The 21,559-nt window shown below is 45.0% G+C and overlaps 1 protein-coding gene and 1 long non-coding RNA gene across 3 annotated transcripts in view; one reads left to right on the top strand and one right to left on the bottom strand.

Annotated features, from left to right (window-relative positions):
* LOC128350759 (uncharacterized) overlaps window positions 1-21,172 on the bottom strand; it is a 68,272-nt gene extending 47,100 nt beyond the window's left edge. For both annotated transcript variants that reach the window (XR_008319443.1, XR_008319442.1), the window contains exon 1: window positions 21,060-21,172. This is a non-coding gene — a long non-coding RNA (uncharacterized LOC128350759). The remainder of the gene's footprint in view (window positions 1-21,059) is intronic.
* Window positions 21,173-21,201: 29 nt separating this feature from the next.
* The window catches only part of SMYD2 (SET and MYND domain containing 2), a 56,023-nt gene continuing 55,665 nt past the window's right edge, over window positions 21,202-21,559 (top strand). Inside the window, exon 1 of the mRNA XM_053309398.1 lies at window positions 21,202-21,544. Coding sequence (XP_053165373.1) covers window positions 21,363-21,544 — 182 coding nt within the window. The 5' untranslated portion in view covers window positions 21,202-21,362. The remainder of the gene's footprint in view (window positions 21,545-21,559) is intronic.

The raw sequence follows: 21,559 nt of genomic DNA, 5'->3' as shown, positions 1-21,559 counted from the left end.
AGCATCCCTCCATTGGCTGTTGCTAGTGTCCATCTTATGTTTCTTTTTTAGATTGTGAACCCTTTGGGGACAGGGAGCCATTTTATTTATTTATATCTATATAAACCTCTTTGGGAATCTTTTGCTGAAAAGCGGTATGAAATAAAATATATCTGCATTCAGAGGATATAAACTAATATGAGCCCACGCACAATGAATCAAGATACAAAGTATGTGGAGATAAATAGGGTTTATTATAATCCGAGTAAGATCTTGGTTGAAATGGTTAAGATGATGATGGATTGAATATATATATGATCGATATACCAGTTTAACAAAATCTATACCAACTGTACATATTGCAATTCTTTCTGTAACCTGTTGTACCATCTTGTAACATTAATGTATATTTCTAATATTCAATACACTTATAAATGGAGAGAAAAAAGATACAAAGTATGTCTTTCTATGGGGACTAGATGGGCTTTGGGCCTGATCCAGCAGGGCTGTTCTTATGTCTTGTGTAAGCAGTGGACGTGCAAATATATAAGTTCTGGGTAATGTGAGCCCTTTGGGAAGAGGGGACCATCTTATTTATGTATTTATTTTTCTATGTAAACTGCTTTGAGAACTTTGGTTGAAGAGTGGATATAAATATCCCTAGTAATAGTAGTAGGTTATTGGGCTATATACCAGATTTTGACAAATGTTTTATGGATCTAGGAACCAGCCCAATAATTTAGGAGCCACGGGATAGACAACTGACAAAATTACCAGGCTTAGAGATGGGCATGGTGGAGGGAGGAGTGTAAACTGGCTTCCTCTTATCCCCTTACAAGTAAATACTTAGAACAGAAACAGGGGTGCCTGGGACAAATAGGAGGACTAGCGCTAACACACTCAGAGTGCTAACTAGTGCTAACACACTCATGGCGAGAAAAGATCACCACATATGTTTTTAGCAACGTATGTTCTATAAATAAAAAAACCATATTTTGAAAGTGCATTACTTAAGGATGCCCCCCTCAAAAAGTTTAAAAAATAGGTACCATGGGAAAGGTGGAAGAAAGGCATCTTGGAAAGTGTTCACCAGAGGCGTATCTAGGGAAAATAGTGCCTAGGGCAAACACTGAAATTCTGCCCCCTATCCAAACATTTTACACCCATCTTTCAGATAACTTTACCATAATATCAGCTCAAAAATACAAGTCAAGCTCGTTAATCTTTTAATATTTCAAAAACTATTTAGAAGTGGACTTAGCCAGACCAAAAAATGCTGGAAAACTACAAATTTCAGAATGCGGGGGCTCATGAAATACCCAAATACTATGTGGAGCTGTACTTGGAAAACTAAACAGAAGTGCCTGTCTAATTCTCGACTATGCATTGTAGCATCACTATTACATAAGTTGTAAAAATAAATGGAGAATTTGACATTTCCCAGATACTCTGAAAATAATTAAAGGATATGCAGAGTAAACTGTGTCACTGCTTGGAATATATTCTAGTCTTTCAGAAAGACAGTTAAAATGAGAGAAAGGGAGCAAGAAACTCCCAGTGGGCCTTAATACAAAGGATTTTACACTGATTAGACAAACTCACCATTAATAGCCATATTATTAAGACATCACATTTAACTCACTTATCACAAGAATCAAAGAGCAAATGAATACAATCCTAGCTCATAAGCTTCTGCCCAGTATTCACAAGCCCTGATTCTCTGTACATAGTGCCAAACTAAATATGTGTACAGTGACTTATATTATATTATTTTTTTAAAACCTTGTAGCCCCTTTGGGGGGCTTCCTAAAGGCTGTGGGCAGGTCTGCAAAGGCTCCCCCTCCCCCCACTGGCCTCTAGGGCCTCGCAGGGACCATTTGAGCATGTGCAGTGGACTTTTTTTTTAAAAATTATTCTTTAAAAATGGCTGCTGAAAACAAAATGGCCACCGCATTTGCTCAAATGGCATGGCCTAGGGCCTTATAGAGGCCATTTGAGCATGCACAGTGGCTATTTTGTTTTCGCTGGCAATTTTTTAAAATTTTAAAATTTTGTTTAAAATGGCGCCCCCTTCAAGTGGCGCCCGGGGCACGTGCCCTGCCTGCCCCACCCTAGATACACCCCTGGTGTTCATATCTCTCTGGGCAGCTTTGCACAATCTGCTGGCAAGTAAGATTGCATGCTCCTGGAGGTTTTCCAGAAGGAGATGGATGGGCTTTATTGTGAGAGGAAGTGTCGTAAATTGGGACATGTTAGGGTAAGAGTATATTAAGCGTGTATAAGTGTAAATAAGCATAAATCATAATAAATCAAGGCTGTTCATATTGCTGCCTTCACCTTCCCCAACTCCTTCTCCTGCCTCGTTGTGGCAATATATGGCATTTCCCACACAGGGCCTTTAGCTCGCATCTCCTTGGAATGGAGGGTGTACGTTCACATTTTGGCCAGATTTACCCCCAAGTCCCTGTGAGCTATTGGGGAGCACTTTACACACAATTCGGGTTTTTCACTGCGTGTTAGAGTGTAGCCTGATTTATATCTGGGGTAAAAAAAATCCACTTTTTGCGTTGTTTTTTGGGGATAACTTTGAGTTCAAAGCCTGCTGTGTGAAGAACGCCCGAGTGAGTGTTGGAAAAGGTTGTGTGTGATACTCTAGCATTTTGGAGAGACTCCACACCTCTGTACCACCCCCCTGCCTTGTCACCTCCTTGCTTCCTTCCTCTTCCCCACCTCCTGCCTCCATTGCCCTCCTCACACTGGCTCCAGCAAGCAAGTGGGTAGATTGGTTGTTTTGTCTCTTGGGTGCTTTCCAGGTTAAACCCTACAAGAGTGTCACTATGGACCTGCTAAGTGTGCTTCCATACTTCCTGTGTTGTGACTGTGAGCAAAAGGCTTGGGTATCAAACTTTAGCGGGTTCATACAACATGCTTGGCAGGAGCGAGTAGTCCTTGGGAACCTCTTGTTCCCTCCTACTCACTTGCTGATGGATTGCACAAAATCACCCTCTGTCTCAGCTTCAACAAAAATTGTTTTAAGTGGCGGTTAAAAATTACGGTGTGTTAGGAATTCCCTCCCTTTTTCCTTCCTGCCTCTTCCTTCTGAGGTCTGCTCTGATGCCTGCCACTGCTACCACTGTTGCTGCTACTGCTGTCTTGGCTTTGTGTACTCCGTAACCCATTGGTGCCACTGCTGATCAAGCAGCAGCAAGTGGTTTGCCCATTCGCTGGTGCATCCATCACCACCACTGTCTCCGCAGCACCACACTTCCCTGGGGGTGGGGACGGGACAGGAAGCTGGAATGAGAAGACAGGAAGGGCAGTGCAACAGCAGAGAAGAGGAGGCCCAGTGGTAGTGAGCTCTGGACCAGAGGGAGGAATTGCTGTGAAGCAAATGGGATTTCTCTAGGCATCATAGTGAAAGTTCTAGGCACAATGGTAAGCTGGTGCCTAGATTTGTCGAGCCCTGCTATAGGCAACAAATAGGCCCCAAATACCTCTTGAACCACAGATTATTAATTTTTTGCAGTTAGAGAGCTGTTGACTTCCTTTAGTATAAGAAATTGTTAATAGCTGCTAAACAGTGCATGGCTCAAAACTGCATAAACAAATAGGCTCCTGTGGCTTGGATATGTCCTAGGCTGCACTATGCCCACCTCACGTACTGTTTCCAGAATGGAACTGGTGCATCCTGGAGCCATTTCACAAGCCAAAATTCTACCTGAGACAAAAACACAACCCATCACAGGCATATTTTAGAGTCTAATTTAGAGGCTTTGCAAAACCTGGGTGCTTTCCAGTTTGGATACTAAAACAGAGTCACTACGTGTCTGTTAAGTGTCCTTCCGTACTGCCTGTGTTTCTACATTGCAGTCCCTGTGTTGTCAGAAAGGTGCCGTTCACATTTCTGATGCCTTCTTTTGAGTTTTATTGCTCCGTTAGCCCTACAACATTGTAAAGGGGGGGGGGAGCTGTATTTTCCTGTTGCAAGGAGGTTCGGCAAGCTAAAAAAGACTGCTCCCCCTGCTGGCGGCTCTGCGCAATGACCTCTATTTATGTTTTCAAAATGATTCTCAAACTATTCTGCCAAGCCAAAGTAAACTACCTCTGAACGGTGGGTAATCTGGAAAGTGCCCTGGGCAGCTAGATGGATCTCAAGTCTTACAAAGTGTGCCTGCAGAGTTTCAAATTTTGCAGTCCACATCAAACTAGTAAAGCCACGAACCTGGAAAGTCAGCTCAATTTAGATGTGTCTTGGTAACACAGGGCCAAAGCATTAGCTGAGTGATACAGCCCATTCAAAGTTAAAACTGAAGATCTCCTTGAGATGTAGCCCATATGTTTTTGTTTACTTAAACCCTAATGGGTCTGGCAGGGCAAGCTGGAGTTAACACAAAATGACATTTGAGAGGTTGCTGATTCTTAAGGAAGGAAATTATGAACTTCAAGCCATCTGAGCAGTGAGTGTCATTTTCACACTTAACAGCTGCCCTTGCCGTTTCCTATCCTCATCTAATAACTGTCAGCCTGATCTGTTGCTGAATCCACATTTGTGCTCCTGTCACTCTTTGTCTTTGCAAATTGGCATGCAGGCTTTTTATACGGATATGTTCAAAAGTGCTTGCAAGCTTCACTCACAGCCTATTTGTGGGAAACAACAAAGTACGAGGGATCAGGTGCAAAAACAACAGAATGGGTACATCAGATCTCGAGGCATTGTGGCGTCATTGTGTAATAAGTGATTAGCTCTAGGGCTGAGTAGTTTTCAGTTACATACCAGCCCTCTTCAGACATTAAAACTGGTAACATCCAGACTTGACTACTGCAATGCGCTCTACGTTAGGCTTCCTTCGTACGGAGTCTGGAAACTGCAATTGGTACAGAATGCAGCAGCCAGGTTGGTCTTGGGGGTTACCTGAAGGGATCATATCACACCCATTTTAAAAGAACTAGGTTATTACCTATAAAGCCCTGTATGGCTTGGGTCCTAGGTATGTAAGGTAACGCCTTCTTCTCCATGAATCCCGCCACCTATTAAAATCATCTAGGGAGGTCCAGTTGGGGTTGCCACCGGCTCAGTCAGTGGCGGCTCAAAATGGGCCTTTTCCAGGGTTGTCCTGGGACTTTGGAACATGCTTCTTAATGAAATCAGAGCCTCCCTTTCTCTGGATGTTTTTAAGAAGGACCTGAAAACATACCTGTTTAGTCAGGATTTTAGTTTATATTTTTAAGTTTTAGAATTTTTATCTGTATTTTGTTTTCATGGTGTTAATATTTTAATTGTTGTGGTTTTAGATTGAGAACTGCCCAGAGACTTGCATATGGGCTGGTATAAAAATGTGTTAGCTAGTTAAATAAATAAATAAATAAATAAATAAATAAGGCATGTTGTACTTGTGTACAGTGCCCTGAGAGCCTGCCCTGAAGTTCTGCCACAGCTCCCATGTGCTGAGAAGTCTCACCTGCCCAATGTCCACGCTTACTGTGCTTGTCTGCAGAGACAACCACTGTAACCATGAACAGATTCATTCCCTTATTAGAAGGCTGGGGTGCCTCAGCCTTAAAAGGTCGGGAGGGGGTAGAAAAATGACACAGCACTAGAAAACCAGAAGGAAAAAAGAGGGAAAGAAAACCCAAAGGTGCTGAATTATTAAGCCCTGGTAAAGGCTTTATTCTGTATGTTTTAACGTGTTTTGAGCGTTATGGTTTAATACATTTTGATCATATAAAGTGTATGAATAATCATGCCCCAAACTTGCATAATTATAAAAACCACAAAACCTTCCATATATTTCTGGATGAGGTTCCAGAAGGAACAGGTACGCAGTCTGGGGGTGCTTCTGGATCCAAACCTCTCCCTGGTGTCCCAGGTTGAGGTGGTTGCAAGAGGTAGTTTCTATCAGCTTCAGCTGATATGCCATCTATGTCCATTTCTTGAGATAAACTTGAGATTGACGACCTCAAAACAGTGGTACATATGCTGGTAACCTCAAGATTTGACTACTGCAATGTGCTCTATGTGGGGCTGCTTTTGTACATAGTCCAGAAACTGAAGTTGGTACAGAATGAGGCAGCCAGGTTGGTCTCTGAGTAATCTCGGAGATACCATATTCCTCCTATACTAAAAGAACTATACTGGCTACCAATAAGTTTCTGGGCAAAATACAAGGCACTCGTTATAACCTATAAAACCAGCTTAGGCCCAGGATATTTAAGAGAGCGTCTTCTTCACCATGAGCTCCATCGCCCATTGAGATCATCTGGAGAGGTTCATCTGCAGTTGCCACCAGCTCTTATATTTAGCAGTGGGAGATCAACTGGCCCTATCCAGCCCTAGCACAGCATCCCTCCAGTGGCTGTTGCTGGTATCTGCCTTATGTTTCTTTTTAGATTGTGAGTCCTTTGGGAACAGGGAACCATCTTATTTGTGTATTATTTATTTGTCTCTGTAAATCGCTTTGAGAACTTTGGTTGAAGAATGATATACAAATATTCGTACTAGCAGTAATATTGCTGCCGACTCCGAGACTCTGGAATTCACTCCTGGCTGAAATAAGAGCCCCCATCTCTGACAAATTTTTAAAAGTCCCTAAAGACTCATTTTTTTCACCCAAGCCTTTTAATTTGACAGGGGTTTTTAATTGTTTTAAGGTTTTCATGTTTCTTTTAATTTGTTTTAAGTTGTTGTAAACTGCCCAGAGACAGAAGTTTGGAGCGGTCTACAAATTTCAAAGCAAACAGTACAGCACTAAATCATCAATGCATTAGATCAATGCATAGATTCTTTGGGTTTTCCTTCCCTCTTTTTTCCTCCTGGGCATTTTCCACCCAGGGCTTTTAAAGCTCTTTAGCTCACACCTCCTCCAGAATGGAGGGTGTGTGTTCACATATCGGGCAGATTTACCCTGAAGTCCTTGCCAGTGATTGGGGAGCACTTCACACACGATTCAGGTTTTTCACTGCCTGTTAAAAGTGTAGCCCGATTTATATCCAGGGTAAAAAAAATCCACTTTTTGCGTCGGCTTTTTGAGAAAATGTCGAGTTTGAGTAAAGCCTCACAGTAAACCTGCGGCAAAGCCTGCTGTCTGGGAAAGCTCCTGGTATCCCAGCCTTTCAATCACAGAAAGAACCTGGCCATGGTTATAGCATTTATATCTGCAGACAAGCACAGAGGTCAGGTGAGGCTTCTCAGCATATCAGGGGCACGGCTTTAGAGCATGCTATCAGTAGTACATTATGCACAAATATAGCAGCCCCCCGCTTTCAACATCTGAAAGGGGGTACTTTTTTCATGAACATTTTTAACAGTACTGAAAAACCACCCCCCTTCCAATCCCAACTTCTGAATTCCAATTTCTGGCTTATAAAAATGCATGTAATTGTCCTCAGCGATCTCAGCTTACAGCCAAACCTGACTAGCCACATCGTATTATGATCTCAAAACAATAAAAACAACCAAAAAAAAGATTAACACATTTCTACAACTAAAATTTAAAAAGTTAAAACTATTAAAACAAAATATAGTTAAAAGCCTGGGTGAACAAATGCGCCTTGACTGCCCTTTTAAAAGTTGTAAGAGATGGGGAGGCTCTTATTTCAGCAGGAAGTGTGTTCCAAAGCCTCGGGGCAGCAATGGAGAAGGCCCGTCTGAGAGTAGCCACCAGACGAGCCGGTGGCAACTGCAGACGAACCTCTCCAGATGATCTCAATGGGCGGTGTGGTTCATAGCAAAGAAGACATTCTCTTAAATACCCAGGGCCCAAGCTATTTAGGGCTTTATAGGTTAACTTATAACCAAAACCTTGTACTTTGCTAGGAAACTTATCGGCAGCCAGTGTAGATCTTTTAAGATAGGTGTGATATGGTCTCTTCGAGATGACCCAGAGATCAACCTGGCTGCCACATTCTGGACTAACTGTAGTTTCCTGACTACGTACAAAGGCAGCCCCACATAGAGCGCATTGCAGTAGTCAAGTCTGGAGGTGACCAGCAGATGTACTACTGTTCTGAGATCATTCATTTTAATTGTAAACCACCCAGAAACGCAAGTTTTGGGCGGTATAGAAATATTTCAAATAAGTAAGTAAGTTAGGGACAAATGACAACACAGGCTCAGAGACAATTTTTTTTAAAAATGCCTCCATGGTCAGATTTATATAACAACAATTACACACACTCTTTGAGGAATACTGCTTCCTTCAAACATTCCGGAGCAGGAGTACTGGATAGAAACATTGGTAGACTTACCGTGAAGTGTTCTTTTTTGAGGTGTGGAGAGGGCCTCCTAACTTGACGGGTTGTCAATCCCTTCATGCTTCAAGACAGGGCCAATCAGAAAACTTCTCTGATATCACTATGCCATGCCAGCCTCCATTATCCCAGTTCCGGGACTGTAAAAATACTTAAATAGAAACACTAATACAGCTCAAAAAGGTAAAACTCTGAAACAACAGGAGTGAAAAGAACAACAGGGATAGCAGAAACTATAACCCAGGGAGTCGGCCGCCACCCTCAGACGAAACAGCATCCCACAACATACAGAATCCGCGGGAGGGCCGGATGCCCTCCCCATACCTCGAAAAATAACACTTCACGGTAAGTCTACCAATGTTTCTTTTTCCGAGGCATGGGGAGGGCATCCTAACTTGACGGGACGTAACCAAGCTTGAACTAGGCACAGGGAGGGACAAGCAGATGTTCAAACTACTTGCTGTAAAATTGTCCTCCCAACCGCCGCCTGTGACTCGTAGGCGGAAGGAATCTTGTAGTGCTTAACAAAAGGAGTAATGGAACTCCATGTGGCCACCTTACAGATCTCCTCTAACGGGACCCGAGCTGAAAAACCTGCCGATGCAGCTGCACTTCTCGTAGAATGAGCAGTGAGACCTTTGGGTACAGAAAACCCGCCTGCTTCATAGGCCGAGGAAATGGCAGCTCTAATCCAACGACCCAAGGACACCTTAGAAGCCTTGGAACCGAGAGAACGAGGCTGAAAAGAGACAAACAGATAATCAGTTTTCCTGAAAGGCTTAGTCCTACTGATATAAACTCTCAAAGCTCTTCGAACATCCAACTTATGCCAGACCCGCTCCTTCGGGTGTACAGGCTTTGGACAAAAAGATGGCAACACAACTTCCTGACTTCTGTGAAAAATAGAGTTTACTTTAGGTAAAAAGGTGGGGTCCAACTTCAAAACAACCGCCTCTTTCTGGAAAACACACACTCATCTCTAACCGAGAGAGCGGCTAACTCCGAAACCCTTCTTGAGGACGTTATGGCTACCAAAAATAAAACTTTAAAAGATAGCAAATGCAAAGAAATAGAATTGATAGGTTCAAAGGGAGATTTGGTCAAGGCGTTCAAAACAAAATTCAAGTCCCAAGTGGGAAACCTGTTAATTGGAGGTGGAGCTAAGTTGTTTGCCCCCTTCAAAAACCTAGTGAGATTAGAATGCAAGCCCTGAGAGCTAGTATCCCTCAGATCCAGAACCGAGGCAAGGGCAGACACCTGGCGTCTTAAGGTATTTGGGTGTAGACCCTTATCCAAACCTGACTGGAGGAAAGCTAAAACCTCCGGAACCCCTGCCGCCACCAGGGAGACCAGACGGCGCTGACCAAGCCACAAAGGCAGCCCAGGTAAGTTGGTATATGCGAGAGGTGGAAGGTCTGCAGGATGCCAGAATAGTATCTTGTACACCCTTGGAATAACCGCTTCTGGCTAGGCTCTCGCGCTCAACCGCCAGGCATGAAGTCTCAGCCATTCAACATCTGGGTGGAAGAGAGGACCCTGCGACAACAGATCCCTCCTGGATGGGAGCGGCCACGGAGGCCGGATCGACAAGGTTACCAGATCGGAGAATCAAGGTCTGCGTGGCCAGTATGGTGCAATGACTATGACTTCCGCCTTTTCTGTCATGATCTTCCGCATCACCAAGCTCAGAAAGGGAACTGGTGGAAAAGCGTAGAGCAACCCAGGAGGCCATGGCGACACCAGGGCATCCACTTGCTCCGCCTGACTGCAAAGGTGCCTGGTGAAAAATCTTGGAAGTTTGGCGTTGGTTGCGGAGGTGAAGAGGTCCTCCAGAGGATCACTGAACCTGACTGATAGAAGATAGAACACCTCTGGAAGCAGAGACCACTCTGCCGGATCCATTCTCTGGCGGCTTAACCAGTCCGCTTGGATGTTCTCCTGTCTGCTGAGATGCTCGGCCGTCAGAGAACACAAGTTCGCCTCTGCCCATGCCAAAAGCAAGTCCGCCTCCTTCATCAGTGCCCGAGACCTGGTGCTGCCCTGATGGTTCACATGGGCTTTGGCTGTGACATTGTCTGTCCTTATCAGAACATGACGTCTCCGTACAAGGTCTTGAAAGTGTAGAAGTGCTAGACGAACAGCCTTCAATTCCAGCCAATTTATATTGAAATGAAGATCCCTCGGTTCCCACACCCCTTGTGCGTGGTTGCCCAGGCAGTGTGCTCCCCAGCCGGACAGACTGGCATCCGTCGTAACTATGATCTTCCGAGGGTCGTCCAGGGGAAGACCCGATTGCAGAGCCGGGGAGAGCCACCAATGGAAGGAGGCTCTGAATTTGCGGGGCAGGGATAAGGACACGTGGAGCTTCTCCATAATTGATGACTGGAAGGGGAGGAGAAACCACTGGAGGGGCCTTGAATGCCACCTGGCCCAGGGCGTGCAATCCAGGCATGCAATCATCTGGCCCAGGATTTGAGCCAGCGACATCAGATCTCCCTTTCTCTTCACCATCCAAGGAGCAATAGTGGATTTGAGCTTGTTCTGCCGCTCCAACGGAAGGGACACCGAGGCATCCTCTGTGTTGAAGAGAACTCCCAGATGTTGAAGCACATGGGAGGGCTGAAGGTGACTCTTGTTTTCGTTGATTACGAACCCGTGTGCCTCTAGGATCTGCGCCGTGCGGGAAACATTGGCCATCGCTGATGGGACTCCGACCTCACGAGGACATCTTGCAAATACGGATAGGCGTGTATGCCCTGCTGGCGGACATAAGCTATTACAGCAACCATCAGTTTCGTAAAGACACGAGGGGCCGATGACAGACCAAAGGGGAGCGCCCTGTACTGGTAGTGCTGCTGACTGTAGGCGAACCTCAGATAACGCCGACTGCTCGGATGAACGGGAACATGGAGGTAGGCCTCTGATAAGTCTATCGAAGAAAGCCAATCTACCGGATGAACCACCAGCTTGATAGACTTCAGAGACTCCATTCGAAAAGTTCTTTTCCTCACGAACCTGTTCAGATGCTTTAAGTTTAAAATTGCCCCCCAGGAGCCGTCCTTCTTGGGAACCAAGAAAAGCAGGGAGTACACGCCCCACCCGGACTCCGACTCTGGGACCATCTCTATAGCCCGAATCTCTAAGAGATGACTGATCGCTTACTCCATCAGGAAACGTTTGGAATTGTTTTGGGGAACTGGAGTCAAGAACAGAAAATCATGAGGAGTTTGGACAAAGTCTATGAAATAACCGTGGGTGACTGTATCAATCACCCACCGATCAGAAGTGGAGAGCCCCCACGTTTGAGAAATCCAGAAGGCGGCCCCCCACCAGAAAGGAGTCATGGCTTACGGTTCTTGGTGTCATGCGCGTTGGAGAAGACACTGGACCTGTTTCTGTTTGCTCCTCGGCTTCTGCCTGACCAAGGGGCCCTCCAGGAGCCACGGAAAGTGAAGGGTCTGTTGTCTGTATCTCTGTTGTTGTCCCTGAATCCAGGCAAACCCGCTCGGTTTGAATTCCTGTAGGGATGAAAGGAACCATGAAAAGAGGAGGAAATGCCTCTGAACCCCCTACGAGAATCCCCACGCCCAGTGGGCATCGCCTTCTTCTTATCACTAGTCTCCACTAACACAGGTTCTAGAGACTCGCCAAATAACTTTCCCCCTAAAAAGGGGGTTGCTGCCAGGGCTACTTTGGACTTATTATCCACCTTCCAATGTCGCATCCAGAGACCTCGTGTAACTGCTACCCCTGCGGCCATTTCACGGGAGGCATGCTGTAGGCAATCGAGACTGGAATCAGCCATCAATGCCGCGGCCCAAGCCAGCTTGTAAAGACCTTGGCGAAGTCTCACATTCTCAGGGGGCACCAACTTTACCAACTCCTTGGCCAAAAGTATAGACGCTCTAGCAAAAATGGAGTTCGTGGTGGCAGCTCTGATGACGGTGGCTGAGGCTTCATGACCTTTCCTGAGCAGATGGTCTGCTTTCTTCTCTTCAGGGGCCTTCAAGAACTCGTCTCCCTCCTTGTTCAGCAAGGCTCCTGACACCAATTGAGCCACGGGCCCATCTACAATGGGAACAGCTAACAAGGACATGACATCTGCAGGTAAATTATACAACTTCTTAGGTACAGATATAACGGATTTAGAAGTAACTGGGGCCCCCCATTCCGCCAGCATTACTTCCTTAAATAAACTAGGGAAAGGAACGGTTGCCGCGGCTGTGGAGGTAGAAGGAAAAACCTCCTGATCTAAACCTGATGTGGAGGGTGCCCCTGGTTCAGGAGTCACGTCCTTAATAGCCTCTTGGCTTTAGCCAACAAAACTTCAAATTCAGCCACAGAAAACAAACGTGTAGTAGTAGGTCTTTCTGAAGGGGGAGACTGTTCATCAGACAGTTCTCCTTCCTCTCTAGCAACTGCAGAAGAATCAGAATCACTTGGGGAGCCAGGAGAACGTTGGGGAATAGTAACAGGAGCTGCTGGCACTAAAGGGGCCTGAGGAGGGGGGGGAACCACCCTGACCCTCTCTTCTGAGTCCAAAGGGGGAAACCTTCTCCTTTTACGCTGCCTACATCTGGAAGGGCGATGGGAGCGGATGCGCTCCCCGGGTGGAATGACCCCTCGCAATGGACTGGAATCGGGAGAGGAAGAGAAGGATGGGCGCCTAGGACGTTGAGAAAACACAGGCGCCGGGGCGATGCGCGCTGCGGACACTACAGGGGCCGGAAAGACGGGTGCCGCGGGCATAGATTGAGAGGAACCAATCCGCTCCAACAAGGGAGAAACCACAGCCATGCAATGTTTAGAAACAAACTCCCCCAGCCATTTTAACTCACTGGGGGAAAGGAGCTCGCCATTTGGCCCCTTAGTCAGATTGGCCATATTGAGACCACCGTCAGGTAAATTGCTGCCCGCTCCCAGGGAGGTATTTTCTGTGCGAGTAAGATCGGATGGAACGGCAGCCGAGCCTTCTAAAATGGCCACCGGGGTTGGCGCGGGAATATCGGCAACCCCCGATAAGGGCAATTGAGCCCTGACTGCTTGGAGCTGCAGCCTCTCGCTTAGCGGAGCCCCGCCGGAGACCAGCTTTCTTTTCTTTTTCTTTCTCCTCTCAATAGGCTCCTTAAGATGTTTGGACTTCTTGACCGCTTTGCGTGGCGGAGCCAGCTCTAGGCGCGAAGCTGTCTCAGAGCTTTTTGCAGCTGCGCCTTCAGCAAGAGCCTCCGGACCCGCGGCTGCAACGGAGCACGTCGGAGGAGCAGAAATAGCCGGGGACTCCGATAGGGGGCCCTCCGAAAGAGCTCCCTGCAACATATCCCTGCAGTGTGAGGGATCCATAGGAGAAGAGAAAGGAATATTTAAAGGGTTGTTTTTTTTTTTTAAGAAAGGCAAGAAGAAGATAAGAACGACTCCCTTCCCTTGCACACAGAGAAAAAAGGGAGAGCAAGAAGGAAGAATGAAGAAATAGTCTATCTGAGGAGACTGGCAGAAAATGGACCGTCCAGAAGCAAGACAGGACCGGAACTGGGATAATGGAGGCTGGCATGGCATAGTAATATCAGAGAAGTTTTCTGATTGGCCCTGTCTTGAAGCATGAAGGGATTGACAACCCGTCAAGTTAGGATGCCCTCCCCATGCCTCGGAAAAACAGACCTACTTGATGTTAAAAATCTCAGTACTAAACCAGTCTTCTTCTCTTGGTAACAGTACAAAATGATATGCTCTTTTTGCAGCAAACCATTAAGAAAGATTTGAGTTCTAGTGGCTGAAATGAACCCATGCGGTCATAAAGCAAGGAAGGGCTCACTGAGCATGTGCAACTCAAGGACGCCCCCTTCCCCTCCTTTCTTTAATTTTAAAGGGACAAGCACCAGGGTTAAAGCAGAATCCGAGCAAAAGGATATCAAGGTCACAGCAACCAGGACAAATGCATGGCAGTTGAACAAGGTGTAGTAGTGGTGGCGGCAGCAAAAGTCCCTGAGCTATGTAAGCACAACTGTAACTGTGCACAACTAGTTGTAGCTAGAAGAGTGCACAACTCTTCAGCAAGGACACATTCTAAACCCTATTTATCTGCTTCATTTCCCCAGTTTTAACAATTTTCTCTAAATGAATCACATCCACTGACAGTTCAGCAAAGTTGACAAAAGGAATATTAGTGGTATTTAAGTTGATTTAATTACATTAATTGAAACAATAAATGTTAACAGAACAATACATGATCTCTAGTATGTTGTAGTATGGATGAAGCCTGGTTTATTCTACTGTTCTTCTAATGCAGCTTGACAAATTTAATTTGTTTTGCAAAGGCCTTATTTAATTTGTTTTGCAAAGATATCAGGCCAAGAATAATACCACCATGCATATCTGAGCCTCTAATTATCACAATGGTACAGGAAGCTGTGTGCTTCACCCTCGGTTGCCAGTCATTGATAGTCTAGGACAGGTAGACTATCTTCAGCTAAGCAACCTTAGCTCTCCAGTTGTTGTTAAACTACAACTCCCATCATCCCCAGCCATAATATATTGGAGAGCCAAGGTTGCTTACCCCTGTCCTAGGAGTTAATAAGGCACTGGCAGCCTACTAGTTTTGCCTCCGTGTCCTATTTATGTTTCCTTACTCCTAATCCTAGGAGTTAATCCTAGGCAAATGAGGATAGGATTGCAACCTTGCAGTCTAGGCATACATGGCTTTCAATGGACTTAAAACTACACAACGCTGCATAGGATCAGGCTGCAGGCAGGTCACTGGGTTGGCAGTAGAACAGTTTCTGACTCCTCATTGCTTAACCACAGCAACAACAAAAAACCCCGTCTTTTTTGTTCTGAATTAGGCTGCAGAAATGAAGAAAGCTTGAGGGGAAAAGCAGGAGTGGATTAAAAAAAAATTTTTTTTGGTGAAGGACTGTAAGCTCAGTCTTCATACTAGAGACAAATGCTGAGGCTGAACATGTACTGAATGGCACTTTGAGAAGTGCTGTTCACTTTTCCTTAACTGAAAAGTGCCGGCACTTTCCTTAATTCTACATTTATGCCTGTGGCAAGAAAGGGGGGAAAGGAGAAACTAGGTAACTGGATGAGGTCTGAACCTTTGCATCTGGCTCTGCCACCAAGTTACCATTTTGCACAAGGCACCAGCTGACAGACAGACCTCAGGATACTAATAAAAAACTAAGCAGATATCACGAAGTTGCAATTGCCCTCCCCACCTTGAAGCATGCTATGGGCTGAAATCTGTCTCTACTCCCTCCCCCCTTTTCTCTTACTCCCCCAAATCCATGGCATGAATGAGCACTGCAAGGTGAACTGTCTAGCTATTCCACGCATAGCTGGCCATGTGTGTTTTTCCGCTCATTGGGCACACAGCAGATGAGTTGCCTAAATTATTAGTCACAGGGACAAGCCGTGGCTGTGCAAAGCTGTGGCATTCAAAATTGTAATTTGTACCTGTGGTAAAGGATTCAGACAACCCATTTGCTTCACATGTAATAGCAGAAAATAAGAGGGAAACACTGGTTCCCAGCGAGTGTGTGCTTTTCTGTACTTCCGCTCTTCTGTGCTGTCCGAACTCGCCAATGTCAGGTTGACAATGTCAGGTTCCCTCTGCCGCCTGACATTTTCCACTCAACTTCAAATGTAGTTTACAAATGTCATTGAAGTGTCTGGATGACATGGGAGCGGCAGAAATACTGGCAGTGTGAGGAACCAGCAGTTTTCTCTTACTGATTTGCAACCATTATGTGTGATGCAGATTGTGATGCATAGCATAATCTAGCTCAAAAATGAAAAGCAAACAGCTACACACAAGGCGAACTGGCCCATAGTTCCACTTGAGTGAGACTGGAAGAATTTTAACTTCCAGAAGCTTCCTCTGACAAAGTTTGGGAACCCTCATTCTGAATTAATGGAAAGAATACAAGTCAGTGATCTTGAGCTATGCCCTTAGTTTACTCTATACTTCAGCAGTACTTACTTAGCAAATCTTTCTTCTTATGCCTTCAGGCAACAGTCTGCAGGTGTAGAATGCCCTCTACTTATATAGCCATGAAGGGATTCTCACATGTTAAGATTTTTCCGTGATTCATGTTTCACATCTGCCTTCTGGGAATTATTTCATCTTTTGCTTCTGCTTGATTAAGATCTTATGATACAACAAACCAAGACCGGTGTTGTGTGTGTGTGCTCTAAAAAGCATATCGACGTTGACATTTCAGTGTCTTAGTGCAGAACCAGAAATTCTGGACTTTATACTTGCAAAATGTACTATGCTGAATGAGGTTGAGCACATGTTTCCATTATAAGGACACTGCTACTTGTAGGCCTGGCAACTCTCCCAATCAGCCATATGAATTACAGGGAATAAGCATAGGGAAAGTACAGATATTGTGGGACATGGAGGGACTGGACATGGGCCCCAACAAAAAGCCACAACCCAGAAAAGATTCCTAATGCTGTCAGTCACTCTTACAATCCTACATTTGAATAAAGTAAAGTGTACCGTCGAATCAGTGTCGACTCCTGGCGACCACAGAACCCTGTGTTTGTCTTTGGTAGAATACAGGAGGGGTTTATCATTGCCTCCTCCCACACAGTATGAGACGATGCCTTTCAGCATCTTCCTATATCGCTGCTACCCGATATAGGTGTTTCCCATAATCTGGGAAACATACCAGCAGGGATTCATTTGAATAACTGCACAGAATTTAACTCTGATATTGATGCTACACATAAAATGGGCCCCATTCTAAGTCTGCTGAAGTCCCACAGAAATCAATGACTTAGGTTTTGCTCCTTGCATGTCCCATTAATTTCAATGGGTTTCAAACATGTCTAGTTTTAATTGGATCAGACCATTCTATTTAGAAAGGCCAACCCTAAATCATGGACCTATGATTTTCACCTGCCCTATATAAGTACTTTTGAGAGCTATTGTTCAATACTTATTTAGAATCACAAAGCAGGACAGATGAAGTGGGACACTTTCCAGGATTTAGTTTGACATCATCTATTAAAATAGAAACACTGCTGTTACAGTGGATAGCAAAGAACGTATGGTGTGCAGAATGTCTCTGGAGTATGCAGGAGAATCCTCCAGCTTCTCTACATATTACTGTGCAGCCTAATCTTTAGGCAGAGTTAATCCACTGAAATCAATGAGCTTTAGTGCTCCTGATTCTGTACATGAGCTGGCTGTTAGTCCTGTTGCTTCAAATGGAACTTAGATTTTGTGAAAAGTACTGTACTCACATTCAGGTTTGCAGAATGCACACTTGGAAACAGACCTTTCGTCAACAGTCCTGCCCTGCAGATGGGTGACCCAACTCCCAGGAATTTCTGTATATCTTTTTAAACAGCATTCTCCATAGCTAGAAGAGAGCGTTTATTCTACTACCCAACAAGATATGAACATGTCCTAAACTGATATTAGCTTAAACTAAGGAACATCCTAGGTGGACAGAGTGCTAGTTATCCTTAGGAAGGGCTGGCTCTCTTTTTACTGGAATTAGAAGAGATTTAAGAGAGCCGTTAAAAGAGAGCTGGTCTTGTGGTAGCAAGCATGACTTGTCCCCATAGCTAAGCAGGGTCTGCCCTGGTTGCATATGAATGGGAGACTTGATGTGTGAGCACTGCAAGATATTCCCCTCAGGGGATGAAGCTGCTCTGGGAAGAGCAGAAGGTTCCACGTTCCCTCCCGGGCTTCTCCAAGATAGGACTGAGAGAGATTCCTGCCTGCAACCTTGGAGAAGCCGCTGCCAGTCTGTGAAGACAATACTGAGCTAGATACAGGCTCGGACTGGCCCACAGGGCAACAGGGCATATTCCCGGTGCGCCCTACCCGTGTGGCACCCCTGCGCCCCAACTCCCACCCTTAATTAGCTATTCTGCTCAAGACTTGGCACCCTCCTCACATACATCCCACTGCCCTCTCAGTGCCCCTGGTCCGGCCCTGGCTAGATAGACCAATGGTCTGACTATATATGGCAACTTCCTATGTACCCAGGTGTTTGGTTATGTGTAACTCAGGCCTTGAGAAATTTTCTTTGGATCCAGAAGCCAGCCCAAATATTTAAGACCTGACAATGGACACCTTACAAAATTACTGGATTTGGTGATGGACATTATGGAGCAGAAGGATAAATGGGCTTCTGGGACAAATGCAGATTTCATTAAATAAGTCTACCTCTGGATATCCTAGTCTAGGCACCATGGTTAAATATCAATGTGCCATAGCTTCTTGGCACCTGGAATTTGTCCAGCCCGGGTGTAATTGCTCTATTTGTATTGTCTTAATGTTTTTAATGTTATAAACAAAATAATGCTTTATTTTTTCAATTTTATTTTTGAAATAATCAGTACACCACCTAGAGACAGCTGTTTGAGGTGGCATAAAAATGTATGATAACTAAATAAAATTAAATGGGTGTTCTCAAGGTTTAAAGTGTCAGAAAATGGTCCTAAAACATATTTTTACTGCTGGCACATAACTTTAGAATTTTTGAAATAATGCAAAGAAAAGGGTGCCTCTAAGTAACTGTAAAGCACCAAACTAAGAACTCAGATCTGGCATTGTTCTGCTTATGCTTGCATTATGTTTTGATCATCTTTCCATTTGGTTAGACTTTTAGTTTATTTGTTTTCAGATTTATGTTTAGACTTGAATTGTTTTAACTGTGCAGACTTGATTTTAATGGTATACTGCTTTGGGAACCTGAAAGGCAGTCTATATAAGAAAATTTCACCTTACCCACACACTCATTACCCTTAGGTAAACTACTATTTTTCCTGCCTCACTTTACAATCTGCAGTATGGTCTGCCCAGCTATTTAAGTCTTATTCAGATGCTGTGTTCAACACACAATCAGTGCACAATGCTAGCATGTACAGATCTGTAAGCACTTACAGTCACTCACACATTATGTTCAGGATATGTAGAAAGGGTATTCAGTTGCACATCCACCTCATGCAATTAAGGGATGCTCCTCATCAAGGCATCAGTACATACTTTACATCCTTACATTAAACCAGTAAAGTAGGCCGCTATTATCATAATCTCCATACTGCAGATAGAGGGAGATGAGGCTGAGAACAGCTGACTTGGCTAAAATTCATTGCTGGAGGAGTGATTTAAACCAGAGATTATGGCACTCATAATCTTGGCCACTAAATCATCCCAACACTCATTTTCTTATCCACTATATATTATGAGGCGTTTGTTTGTTGGTGTGTTTGTGCAAAATAAAGTCATACTTGTCGATTACCTACATATACCAAATTTTGCATACACAATCCTGCCACTTAAATTAGCTGAATGCACTACTTTTTACACTGGAATATGTTGAAGAAAAGGTTTAATTTTTTTTTTTTTCGTTTTTAGAAGAAATTCTGAATAATCATATTTTAACTATTATCTCAACAATTTTTTAACATTCAATAATCAGATCAATAATTACAAAATGACAGCCAGTGTGGTGTACCGTTTAGAGTGTTAGACTAAACTGGGGAGTCCAGAATTCAAATCCCCATTCAGCTCTGAAACTCATTGGGTGACTGGGCCAGTCGTTTATCTCTCAGCCTAATCCACCTCACAGGGTTATTGTGAGGATAAACATAACCTCATGCACCACTCTGGGCTCCTCAGAAGAAAAGCAGGATATAAATATACAAATAAATAAATAAAATAATGCCCAAGAGAAGCAGAAGAACTTCTTCAGATTCAAATTTTCTAGGATTCAAATTTGCCATATATAGTAATTATTCAGCAAAATGAATCCTGTTTGAAGTTAAAATCCTACAGATTTAAAACTTTTCTTCCCTTTTGCAAGCACAACAAAAAATCCTGTGGCATATACTTACTTTCCTGAACCTTCCTAGCAGTGTAATCTACACAAATCTACACACCAGTTGTGGGTGGCCCCTCGGCTTTGGAGCGCCCTCCCTCAGTGTTTTTAAAAAAACAACTAAAAACACATCTTTTTGAAGATAATGTTCCATCTTTGGTTATATCTGGTAGGTTCTTTAGTTTTTAAAATTCTCAATTTTTAGCTTTGAAAATAACTTTTAATTTGAAATTTAAATACGGACTGTGGTTTTTAACCTTTTAACTTGTTTACTTAATTTGGTTAATTTTATTACTTTTATTGTATATATTGTATCTGTTTTATTGTTGTGAGCCGCCCCGAGCAGTAGTGTACTGGAGGGGCGGGGGATACATATTCTAAATAAACTAACAAATAAAAATGACATTGCCAGGTCAATGACGGGCCTCACACACTAATGTATTATAACCAATACTGCTTAGGCTGTGCATAGTGCTTTCTGAGCACACAAAGTGCTTACATTATCTTCATGTAATCTTTACAAGAACGCTGTAAAGTATTATCTCCATATTGCAGATAGATAGATTCCTTCAAATAACTACAGTTATCTTAGATTTGGGGACAACCCCCCCATCAGGCTCGAATCCCCTGGCAGCAGTTGTGAGCCTGTCTGGAAGTAAGTCCCACTGAACAGTTGCCAGGCCTACAAGAGAGCTGGCCTTGTGGTAGCAAGCACGACTTGTCCCCGTAGCTAAAGAGGGCCCACCCTGGTTGCATTTGAATGGGAGACCACATGTGTGAGCAGCAGTGTAAGATATAGGGATGGAGCCGCTCTGGGAAGAGCATCTAGCTAGGTTCCCTCTCTGGCATCTCCAAGAGAGGGCTGAGAGAGACTCTTGCCTGCAACCTTGGAGAAGCCGCTGCCAGTCTGTGTAGACAATGCTGAGCTAGATGGACCGATGGTCTGACTCAGTACATGGCAGCTTCCTCTGTTCCTAACGCAATGCGACTTACTTCTGAGTAGGCAGGCACTGGATGGGGCTACGGGGCCTCCTCTTTTGCTCCCGAGAGTCAGGGGCCGCTCACCCGGCTGCGCAGGCTCTAGGACCCAGAGGTTTCCCGGCGCGCTTTTCCCAGGGAGCCGGTGGCGGCTGCTACTGCTGCAGCCGCCGCTCCTGCCGCTGCCCATGCCCATGTATGTGCGGTGGGGTCTGGCTGGCTGGGGCCGGGCGCTGCGGGTGACTGCGTACCATTAATAGCAACGAGGGAGGCCGCCGCGGGGCGCTTGCAAAGGAGGAGGCGGCAGCAGCAGCAGCAATGCGCTCGGAGGAGAGTCCCGAGTCGGAGGGGCTGGAGAGGTTCCAGAGCCCCGGCAAAGGCAGGGGGCTGCGGGCCCTGCGCCGCTTCGCCGTGGGGGAGCAGCTCTTCTCCTGCCCGGCCTTCACCTGCGTGCTGACGGTCAACGAGAGAGGCAACCACTGCGAGTGTTGCTTCGCCAGGTACCGCCCGGCGGC

The sequence above is a fragment of the Hemicordylus capensis genome, chromosome 1 (genome assembly GCF_027244095.1).
Source record: "Hemicordylus capensis ecotype Gifberg chromosome 1, rHemCap1.1.pri, whole genome shotgun sequence".
Classification (NCBI taxonomy): Eukaryota; Metazoa; Chordata; class Lepidosauria; order Squamata; family Cordylidae; genus Hemicordylus; species Hemicordylus capensis.
Note: the sequence above shows the minus strand (reverse complement) of the source record. Positions and strands in the feature narration are given on the sequence as shown.